Consider the following 11,739-nt stretch of genomic DNA (forward strand, 5'->3'; position numbering starts at 1 on the left):
CTTCTCAAGTGCACATGGAACCTTCTCCAGAATAGACCACATACTGGGTCACAAATCAGGACTCAACCGATACCATAAGACTGGGATTATTCCCTGCATATTCTCAGATCACAGTGCTTTGAAACTGGAGCTCAATCACTAGGAAAAGTTCAGGAGGAACTCAAACACCTGGAAGCTAAAGACCACCTTGCTTAAGAATGCTTGGATCAACCAGGAGATCAAAGAAGAACTGAAACAATTCATGGAAACCAATGACAATGAAGACACTTTGGTCCAAAACCTATGGGATACAGCAAAGGCCGTCCAAAGGGGGAAATACATAGCCATCCAAGCCTCCCTCAAAAAAATTGAAAAATCCAGAACACAGCAGCTGTCTCCACACCTTAAAGAACTGGAGAATCAACAACAAATCAAACTAACCTCACACATAATAAGTGAAATCATCAAGATTAGGGCTGAGATCAATGAGGTAGAAAAAAGGGATACAGTAGAAAGTATCAATGAAACTAGAATGTGTTTTTTTGAAAGAATTAATAAGATCGATAAACCATTGGCCACATTAATCCAAAAGAAATGAGAGAAAGCCCAAATTCATAAAATTATGAATGAGAAGGGACAGATCACAACTAACACCAAGGAAGTAGAAACAATCATCAGAAGTTATTATCAACAGTTATATGCCAATAAGTTTAGCAACCTAGATGAAATGGAAGCATTCCTGGAAAACTATAAACTACCAAAATTGAACCAGGAAGAAATCGACAACCTGAATAGACTGATATCTAATAACTAGATTGAAGCAGTAATCAAAAACCTTCCCAAAAACAAGAGCCCAGGACCTGAAGGAGTCCCTAGGAAATTCTACCAAACTTTCAAAGAAGAAATAACACCTATTCTCCTGAAACTGTTTCAAAAAATTGAAGCAGAAGGAAAACTTCCAGACTCTTTCTATGAAGCCAGCATTACCCTGATCCCCAAACCAGGCAAAGACCCTATCAAAAAGTAGAATTTCAGAAAAATATCCCTGATGAATATGGATGCTAAGATTCTCAACATGATCCTAGCCAACAGGATCCAACAGCACATTAAAAAGATTATCCACCATGATCAGGTGGGATTCATCCCTGGGCTACAAGGATGGTTCACCATTCACAAATCAATCAATGTGATAAAACAAATTAATATGAGAAGAGAGAAGAACCACGTTCCTCTCAATTGATGCAGAAAAAGCATTTGACAAAATCCAGCATCTGTTCCTGATTAAAAATCTTCAAAGTATAGGGATGGAAGGAACATTCCTGAACCTCATCAAATATATCTATGAAAGACCCACAGCAAATATCATCCTAGTTGGAAAGAACTTGCGTCCTTCCCGTTGAGATCAGGAACACGACAAGGATGCCCACTCTCACCACTCTTGTTCAACATAGTATTAGAAGTCCTACCAACAGCACTCAGACAACAAAGAGAAATAAAAGGTATCCAAATTGGCAATGAAGAAGTCAAACTCTCTGTCTTCACAGATGACATGATTCTTTATATGGAAAACCCAAAAGACTCCACCCCCAAACTACTAGAACTCATACAGCAATTCAGCAACTTGGCAGGATACAAAGTCAATGTGCAGAAATCAGTGGCTTTCTTATACACTAACACTGAACTATTTCTTATACATTCCACAGGAGTGAAACCATCTAATTGTCTTTCTCTTATTGACTTCTATAATTTAGCATAATACCCTCCAGTTCCATCCATGTCATTGTAAATGGTATGGATTCATCCTTCCTGATGGCCGAATAATATTCCATTGTATACACAAACCACATCTTCTTTATCCATTCATCTGTTAAAGGACATCTTGGTTCCTTCCACAGTTTGGCTATTGTGAACGTTGATGCTACAAACACTGGGGTGCACATGCTCCTTCTTTTTACTACATCTGCATATTTGGGGTAAATACCCAGTAGTGCAATTGCTGGTTCATAGAGAGTAGCTCTATTTTTAACTTTTCGAGGGTGGCTGTATCAGTTGCATTCCCACAAATGGTGGCAGAGATTCCCCTTTCTCCACATCTTCACCAACATTTGTTGTTCCTTGCCTTATTAATTTTAGCCATTCTAACTGGTGTAAGGTGGTATCTCATTTTAGTTTTGCTTTGTATTTCCCTGATGACAAGTGATGTCGTGCATCTTTTCATGTGTCTGTTGGCCATTTGTATGACTTACTTTACTTACTTTAGAGAAGTACCCCTTTATTTCTTCTGCTCATTCTTGACTAGATAGTTTGATTTTTGGGTGTTGAGTTTGAGAAGTTCTTTATACATCTTTGATGCCATTCCTTTATCTGTTATGTCTCTTGCAAGTATCTTCTCCCATACTGTGGGTTGCCTTTGTTTTCCTGACTGTTTTCTTTGCTGTGCAGAAGGTTATTATCTTTTTTTTTTTTTTTTTTTTTTTTTTTTTTTTTTTATGCCAGTACCATGCTGTCTTGGTGATCACAGCTTTGTAGTTAAAGCTCAAAATCAGGTAACATGATGCTCCCTGTTTTATTTTTGTTTTTCAACGTTTCCTTAGTGATTCGGGGTCTATTCTGATTCCATACAAATTTTAGGATTATTTGCTCCAGCTCTTTGAAAAATACCTGTGGAATTTTGATCGGAATGGCATTAAAAGTATAGATTGCTCTAGGCAGTATAGACTTTTAAACAATGTTTATTCTTCTGATCCAAGAGCATGGAATGGTCTTCCATCTTTTTGTGTCTTCTTCAATTTCTTTCATGAGTGTTCTGTAGTTCCTCGACTACAGATCCTTTCCCTCTTTGGTTAGGTTTATTCCCAGGTAACTTATGGTTCTTGGTGCTACAGTAAATGGAATCGATTCTCTAATTTCCCATTCTGTATTTTTACTGTGAGTGTATAAGAAAGCCACTGATTTATGTACATTGACTTTGTATCCTAGGCAGTATAGACATTTTCACAATGTTTATTCTTCCGATCCAAGAGCATGAAATGGTCTTCCATCTTTTTGTGTCTTCTTCAACTTCTTTCATGAGTGTTCTGTAGTTCCTGGAGTACAGATCCTTTACCTCTTTGGTTAGGTTTATTCCCAGGTATCTTATAGTTCTTGGTACTATAATAAATGGAATCAATTCTCTAATTTCCCTTTCTGTATTTTCATTGTCAGTGTATAAGAAAGCCACTGATTTTTGTACATTGACTTTGTATCCTGCCACATTGCTGAATTGCTGTATGAGTTCTGGTAGTTTGGTGGTGGAGTCTTTTGACTTTTCATATAAAGTATCATGTCTTCTGTGAAGAGAGAGAGTTTGATTTCTTCATTGCTGATTTGGATACCTTTTGTTTCTCTTTGTTGTCTGATTGCTGTTGCTAGGACTTGTAATACAATGTTGAACAAGAGTGGTGAGAGTGGGCATCATTTTTGTGTTCCTGATCTCAAAGGGAAGGCTCTGAGCTTTTTCCCACTAGGATGATATTTGTTGTGGGTCTTTCATAGATAGATTTGATGAGGTTCAGGAATGTTCCCTCTATCCATATACTTTGAAGCTTTTTAATCAGGAACAGATGCTGGATTTTGTCAAATGCTTTTTCTGCATCAATTGAGAGGACCATGTGGTTCTTCTCTATTCTCTTATTGATTTGTTCTATCACGTTGATTGACCTGTGAATGTTGAACCATCCTTGCAACCCATGAATGAATCCCACCTGATCATAGTGGATAATCTTTTTAATGTGCTGTTGGATCCTGCTTGCTAGGATCTTGTTGAGAATCTTAGCATCCATATTCATCAGGGATATTTTTCTGAAATTCTACTTTTTGATAGGGTCTTTGCCTGGTTTGGGGATCAGGGTAATGCTGGTTTCATAGAAAGAGTCTGGAAGTTTTCCTTCTGCTTCAATTATTTGAAACAGTTTCAGGAGAATAGGTGTTATTTCTTCTTTGAAAGTTTGGTAGAATTCCCCAGGGAATTCGTCAGGTTCTGGGCTCTTGTTTTTTGGGAGGTTTTTGATCACTGCTTCAATCTCGTTACTAGAAAGTGGTCTATTCAGGTTGTCAATTTCTTCCTGGTTCAATTTTGGGAGTTTATAGTTTTCCCGGAATGCATCCATTCCATCTAGGTTGCTTAACTTATTGGCATATAACTGTTAATAATAACTTTTGATGAGTGTTTCTACTTCCTTGGTTTTTGTTGTGATCTCCTTTTTCATTCATAATTTTATGAATTTGGGCTTTATCATTTTTTTTGGATTAATGTGGCCAATGGTTTATCTATCTTATTGATTCTTCCAAAAAACAGCTTCTAGTTTCATTGATTCATTCTACTTTTTCTCTAGTTTCAAAACAGACACATAGGCCAGTGGAACAGAGTAAAGAGCCCAGATATGGACTCTCAACTCTATGGTCAAATAATTTTTGACAAAACAGGAAATAATATACAGTGGAAAACAAACAGTCTCTTCAATAAATTATGCTGGGAAACCTGGACAGCTATATGTAGAAAAATGAATTCTCTTACACTGTCCACAAAGATAAACTCGAAAAGGATAAAAGACCTCAGCGACTCAGAGACAGGAATCCATCAAAATCCTAGAGGAGAACATAGGCAGTAACCTCTTAGACATCAGCCACAGCAACTTCTTTTAAGAGATGTCTCCAAAGGCAAAGTAAACAAAAGCAAAAAGAACTTTGGGATTTCATCAAGATCAAAAGCTTCTGCACAGCAAATGAAACAGTCAAGAAAACAAAGAGGCAACCCAAGGAATGGGAGAAGTTACTTCAGGTAAAATACAAAGGAAGTGGAAAAAGTGCATTAGAGAATGAAACAGAGGAAAAGCAGTAAAACAAAAATGAAATCTTCATACTTTTGAGTTCAGAATATAGTGATAGAGGTAGGAGGTCCCACTGACACTTTCTCACTGCTTTCTTATTCTTCTCCAATGGTAAGGTCTCTAGTTCCTCCTTATGAAATGACCAACCACCATATGCACCCCTTCTAGGTCCTAGAAAAGATTGAGGCAGGAGGCCAGTCTAGCAAAGAGAGATGGCAACTAACAACAGTGAGGGCATTGTCCTCCTGGTAGTTGGGGCTTATTCAGTAAGTCATGCCTTTGGGCAAAGGAGGATCTGGTATTAAAAGATACAGACTTTTCTGGCTCCTGAACTTGAGTTCACCATGAGGATAATATGCTGGGGTGATCATATAAAGCTGGTTTCAGAAGCACTAAAGCTCCCTTTCCTTGACCACCAGATTTGTATGTGCTTCAGGTTCAGTGAAAATTTCAGAAGAGGCCTGAGGAGAAGGGCCAGGGGAGGCATTGTCTAGATGATTTGACCTTGCCAAATTATCAGCCTCATTGTGAATGTCACTTGACATACTTGATGCTGAGTCATTCTATTTTGCTGGCTGGTCCCTTGCATTTTATGTTTTATTTGTTTGTTTTTATAAATGAAAGGTAACTATTTATTACCAAAGAGAAAAATGTATACAAGAAAATCTAGATTCTTTTTCTTCATGCACTACGTTTTTGTAGTGAAGTTCCAAATATCAACTCTGAGGGTATTTGCAAGAGTACGTTTTACTTAGCACATGACCATTTACTGTGTGGTGGATATTTTTTTCATAGAAATAATACAAGAAATGGAATATATTCTCATAGTTTATAAGAAGCTCAGAACATTGTATTAACAGAAAGCAATATTATATTTTACTGTAAAATATCATAAAAATGATATGATCTTGTGGTTCATAAATGCTTAATTATTTGATTTGAACAGGGGAATGAAAAAAAAAAACAGCAAGACAGGCCTGGCTTTAAGACGTTTTTGTATTCAATTCCTTTTACTTTTACATCATCTCCAATTAGCTGATACATGTAAAGGACAACTGTAGAAGCCTGAATATCCACTGATACAAATGAAGGAGTAATGTTTGTTGCTGAGAAATTATATGCTTCAGTGGCAGAACCTGGGTTAATGTAAGCATTTTTTTCATGCTCAAATGCTTCAAATTTGTATGTGTATCCTGAGTTAAGAATGTCCTTATCAAACTGCCCTACAATAGGGCTAAGCTGGCCATGTCTCCAATGCAATAACTTGTTGCCTATGGATCAAACCAATTTTGAATTGCCCAGCAGTCACAACTTTTTGTTCTGGATAATTCAGATTCTCATGAAAGACTCCTCTCACTATATGAACATCACTGATCAGAGTCTTGAGATAAGTCATACCTCTCTTTGGTGCAAAGTTTTCCAGTACAGAGGATGTGCTGAACCTTTCCTGATACCAGTGGTTTTTAAAATTTAGTCAGCAAACTGTTTCACTGGCATGGGTTGAACAGGTCTCCATACCGACACTAACTGGAGAGAGAACAATCTTCCTCTTTAGAGGGGGATCCCTTCAGATATGGACTTAAGTACATAGTTGATGTGTTGATGTAGGAAGCATCCTGTCACTGTGCTCTGCTCATTCACTACAACCACTGCTACTTTCTTCCTTGGGCTCCTCAGTAACCCCCTTGCATTTTAGAAAGGCTGTTTCTTGTGCTTACACTGTAGTCTCTCACTGTGTCAACTAAAATGCCCTGTGGGGCGCCTGGATGGCTCAGTGGGTTAAAGCCTCTGCCTTTGGCTCAGGTCATGATCTCAGGGTCCTGGGATCAAGCCCTGCCTCAGGCTCTCTGCTCAGCAGGGAGCCTGCTTCCTCGTTTCTCTCTGCCTGCTTCTCTGCCTACTTGTGATCTCTCTCTCTGACAAATAAATAAATAAAATCTTAAAAAAAATAGAATGCCCTGTTATTCTTGATCCTTTTCTATTCTAGTATCTAGAAGATTTCAAAGCCTGAAATAGATCTCAGACCAAGGAGACATAACGTCACTTGGGCAGAGATCCTAGGAATACCGAACTATTCTGGACTGTAGAGTGAGTATCCTTTGTCCTTAGGAAATTTGTATTTGATGGAATTACCTGAGCCATCACTCAGATTGTCCACAAATGACATTTCCTCATTTGGCAAGTTAAATTAAAGTTTTAGCCAAATGTTTCCCTTAATCTCTGCCACTACCTAACTAGCATGAGGCCTCTGGCTTCCCCTACAGGGGGCCATCATTTCTATGTAGGGGAGATTCTCTGTTTTTGTTTTCATCCTTATCAGTTTCTGCTACTTGTTCTATCTTGTCCACAAAGCTTACCTGGTATTGGGGTAGCAGTTAGTTTACTTTTGAGCAGAGGAAATGAGATAGAGTTGAAATTTCACAGGAAGAGTTCTTTCTCATCTCCTACAACAAGGATATAAATGCCTTTCTTCTGTGATTCTTTCCTCCACAATAGCCTATGCCCTCTCTCACACATAGATGTGACACCCTCTTAAATTAAAGTTGGGAAGAGCTAGGGGAAAGAGGAGAGTGCTTTGTTAACTTTGTAACTTCTACCAAATCTGCACGATTTTTTTTCTCTCTTTTCCGCCTTATCAACTTTTTCTACTTCATGATTTCTTCTTTCCTTGTCTGGTTTGGGGATTTCTGTTCTCACTGCTTCTGTATCATGTTCTTCTGATACTTGAAAGAATAAGATTCTTCTCCATTTTCCAGGGGAGTTTCTTTCTTCTTTGCCATAAGAGCAATGCCCTAGCTCCACCATTTCTATGACTTCCCTCTCCAGCTTCTTGGTAGTCTTAGTATTAAACTACTCTGTAGCAGGATCGAAAAAGAGCCCATAATCTTACTAGAGGGAATTTGACCTTCAAACCAAGGCTGGGGGTATAGAGGAGAAAGAAGAAGAAAGAGAATGGTAGATTTCTATCTGAATGGTAAGATCTTCTTTTCCAGAGGATATGAGCCATTAACACATGGAAGAAAATCATGAAATCAGAGCCAGGACTAAGTTTGGGCAATTTAGTATTCCAAAGATGGAAAGGTTCCCCACACTCTGATTCATATCATGCTTGACTTGATTGAAGCCATATTTGAAAAATTTTTGCTAGTTTTTGGAGTAGCAATTATACAAATTTAGTTATAAAGATATTAAAATATTTTTTTATCATCCCAATCATTAATTTTTCTTAAGGATGGACAAGTTATTCTTTCTTGCTTGCCATTTAAATCTTTAAACTAGAGCTAATGATAATATCTTCCTCACAGAATGGCTGTGATAATCAGAATATAATCCTATACATAGTATGTATGCAACTGATTTCAATTAATATTTTTCACTTGGAAAGCTTTTTATCACTTATAAAATACTTTGGCACACTCTCTCAATTCATCCACACAATTATCCCTATATAAAGGATACTACATTTGATTTTTTCAAACTGGGTATATTGCCACCAGAATAGAATTGAGATTGTATTAAGAACGAAGATAAGAAAAATGGATAGTAAGTATGCAGGTAACACACTCTGCCATGCATGTGTTGAGTGTAAAATAAGAAAATGAATACAGTGATGGAAATTAAGAACTAGACCCTTTTCTCAATGACACCACTTTAGGAGATTGATATTCAAGCAAATATTTATATCCAAATAAACAACAAGAGAGACTGAGTCAGTGGCTAGAAAATGCTTGAAAGACAAAAACAAAGAACAAGAAAACAAAACAAACAAAAAAAAGAAACACTACAAAGCCTAAGATTTTAGTCAAAACTTGTGAATGTGTACGGAAAAATTAAATATAGATTTGTTTCCCAAACTTCAACAAAGCACCTCATGTGGTACTTCAGATAAATGAATGAATGTGATGATGAGAAATATTTTAATATCTTCATAATCAAAATTATGTAATTTTTGCTCCAAAAGGAGGCAAAAAAAAAATTCAAAAAGAGTTTCAGGCAGGTCAAGCATGATATGAATCAGAGTGTGTCCATTTCAAAAATCACAAGTGCAGCCTTATATTTTAAACTGAGAAACCCTTTCTCTCTCAAGAAACTATTCTAAGATAGAAACCCCAGTGGGAAAATTGATACATGCATATAGTAGTCTCACATCCTGGATTTCCCAGAGGCAGTTTTAGATTAGATGATGAGTCCTAATCTAATTTGCAAGACATCATCAGACAAAACTTTATGAAGATTTAATTGAGATATTAATTTTTACAATAAAAATAATGGAAGTTACTGTATAACAAAATGATGGCTAGTGGGTGGAAGAGTTTCTGAATCCCTGGATTCAGAAATTCTAAGCTATCATTAATTAATTAATTCTAAGCTATCATTATTATGTAGTTGGTGACATGCATTTTTCTCCTAATCCATTTTCTGGAAAGTCCCTTTCTTACATCCTGCAAAAGTAAGTTTCAAGGTACTTGGAAGAATAGTCCTACTTCTAGGAAAATATTGATCTTACCACATAAAAATTTACAATCCATACCACACTGGTTGAATGGAATATTAAAGTTCCTAAAAAGCAATGGTCATAAAAAGTTGGTATAATGTATGAACAAATTTCATATCAAATATACATACATATAAATGAAAATGTAAAGTGTATTGCATCACTGTAACAATTTAACAATTTCCCTTACTGTTCTTTAATACTGTTGCAGCAACAAATAATAATGAACTATCAACTTGTTTTTTTGAACTTAAGTAATTTATTATAAAGTAGATCATTTCCCTCTCCACTTTTTAGGAAGAAAACACAAATGACCAATTAAGCTTTTAGTGAACCTTTGTTTACTAAAACATGTACACCCCAGTGAACCTTTGTTTAGGTAAAAATATTGACACTCAGAATACTGTATATCTGAATATTTTGACTGATGTTGTTAGAATTAGAATTAGCCCCTTAAGGAGCTTAGAAAGGGGTAATGTGTAAGGAAAACAAACAACGTATGTCTAAATGTCATTAGGCTAGCATAACATTATGCTCCTATAGAAATTTTAGATCATTGCTTTAAGGGTTTATTTAGCAGGGATAACCTAATCACTGAAATAATAGAGTCAATAAGAAACAGAAATAAATACATTTTTCCTTTTATTTATAAATAACTAAAACAAAATGAGATAATATAATTGATCCCAGAACTATTAATATAAATCATCAAATGGGACACAGAAATTTTTGTCACACAAGAACCATATGGACTACCCAGAAAACACCCAGATGTGTACATTCCCTAGTTCATTACACTCTAAGTGCCAAAGAAGAACCCAGTACTTCCATTTATCTGTATAATCCGGCCACTTTATGATTATAAGTGGCCACATAGATGTTTTATTTCATAAGCTGATAGAGTTAACATAACTAGACTTATATTTGAATATTTGAATAACTATACAATCCTGATTGCTTTTTGTGATACTATACTGGCCTGATAACGGGGGGGATCATCCAGTATAGTTTCGATGATACTAAGATGCCCCAGAACTTTCCTCAGGGCTGCTTTTATCTCCTTATTCCGAAGGCTATAGATGAGGGGGTTGAAGAATGGATTTACCATAGTATAGAACAAAGTTGCAACTTTCTGTATACCAGCAGAATGCCCAAGTCCTGGGTTCACATACATGATCATCAGAGAGCCATAGAATAGTGATACCACAGCCAAATGAGACCCACAGGTTGAGAAGGCCTTGTGTCTCCCAGTGGATGAAGGCATACACAACACAGCTAATAGGACAAGTGTATAGGACCCAAGGATAAAAAGGAAGTTACCAAAGATAACTAATGAGCTTAAAGTATAGCAAAGCTGTTGGATTGTTGGAGCAGAGGTACATGCCCATGCAAACAGTGGCCCTGGGTCACATACAACATGGTCAATAATGTTTGGACCACAGAACGGCATCTGAGAGATGAATACAATGGGGATCAGGAACCACGGAAATCCACAAACCCAACAGATAATGACCAGTTTGGTACAGAAGTGTCCAGTCATGACGTTAGGGTAGTGCAAGGGATGGCAGATAGCAAGGTACCGATCAAGGGCCATGACAGCCAAGAGGAAACATTCAGATGTTCCCAAAGAGAAAAAGAAATAAAATTGGAGGAAACATCCAGTAAAGGAGATGGTCTTTTTATATGAGAGGAAATTGACCAACATCTTGGGAACTGTAGAAGAGACATACCAAATCTCTAGAAAGGAGAAATTTCCCAGGAAAATGTACATGGGGACATGGAGTCAGCATTCACACCACAAAGCACAAGCAATGGCCCCATTCCCTGTTACAGTCAAAACATATGTTGTGGTGAAGAGTGAGAAGAGAAGGATCTGAATCTTCCACTCACAAGAAAAACCTAGGAGTATAAATTCTCTTACAGAAGCAAAGCTGAAGTATGACTCAGAAACATTCATTGGGTCAGTAACCTGCAAGGTCAAGAGACATATTGTTATCAGTTAGGACTAGTTTTAAATGTGCTCCTTTTTCGAATGAAGAAAAGGCAATGAACATGGGGTCATTTTTCAGAAGAATCATCAGGAAGAGAGTGTAGTCTACTTGTTCTTGGTTACGTACTCTGAGTTTTGGGTATAGTAGGCAGCTGGCTGCACAGAAGCAAACTTTGCCTGCTTCTGAATCTCTTCCTCATTATGGTACCATGATAGAACTAAGTAAAGTTAAATTCTTTTTTTCTTTTAGAAAGAAAAAGAGAGAGAGAGAGAGAGAGAGAGAGAGAGAGAGATGGAGGAGGGGGCTGAGGGAAAGGGAGAGAATCTTAAGCAGGTTCCACACTGAGCATGGAGTGCGATGCAGGGCTAGATCTCATGACCCTGAGATCATGACCTAAGCTGAAATC

General features: G+C 37.1%; 1 protein-coding gene and 1 pseudogene across 1 annotated transcript; both read right to left on the minus strand.

The window, feature by feature from the left end:
• Positions 1-5,762: 5,762 nt before the first annotated feature.
• Positions 5,763-6,989, minus strand: LOC101671252 (annotated as a pseudogene).
• Positions 6,990-10,282: 3,293 nt separating this feature from the next.
• LOC101670958 (olfactory receptor 11H12-like) lies at positions 10,283-11,326 on the minus strand. The gene is given in 1 exon segment (XM_013050801.1): positions 10,283-11,326. A coding segment is annotated over 1 exon segment (1,017 nt). The 5' UTR covers positions 11,300-11,326.
• Positions 11,327-11,739: the final 413 nt, after the last annotated feature.

Source organism: Mustela putorius, unplaced genomic scaffold (genome assembly GCF_011764305.1).
Source record: "Mustela putorius furo isolate JIRA1106 unplaced genomic scaffold, ASM1176430v1.1 tig00003896_pilon_pilon_pilon, whole genome shotgun sequence".
In the NCBI taxonomy this organism is placed as follows: Eukaryota; Metazoa; Chordata; class Mammalia; order Carnivora; family Mustelidae; genus Mustela; species Mustela putorius.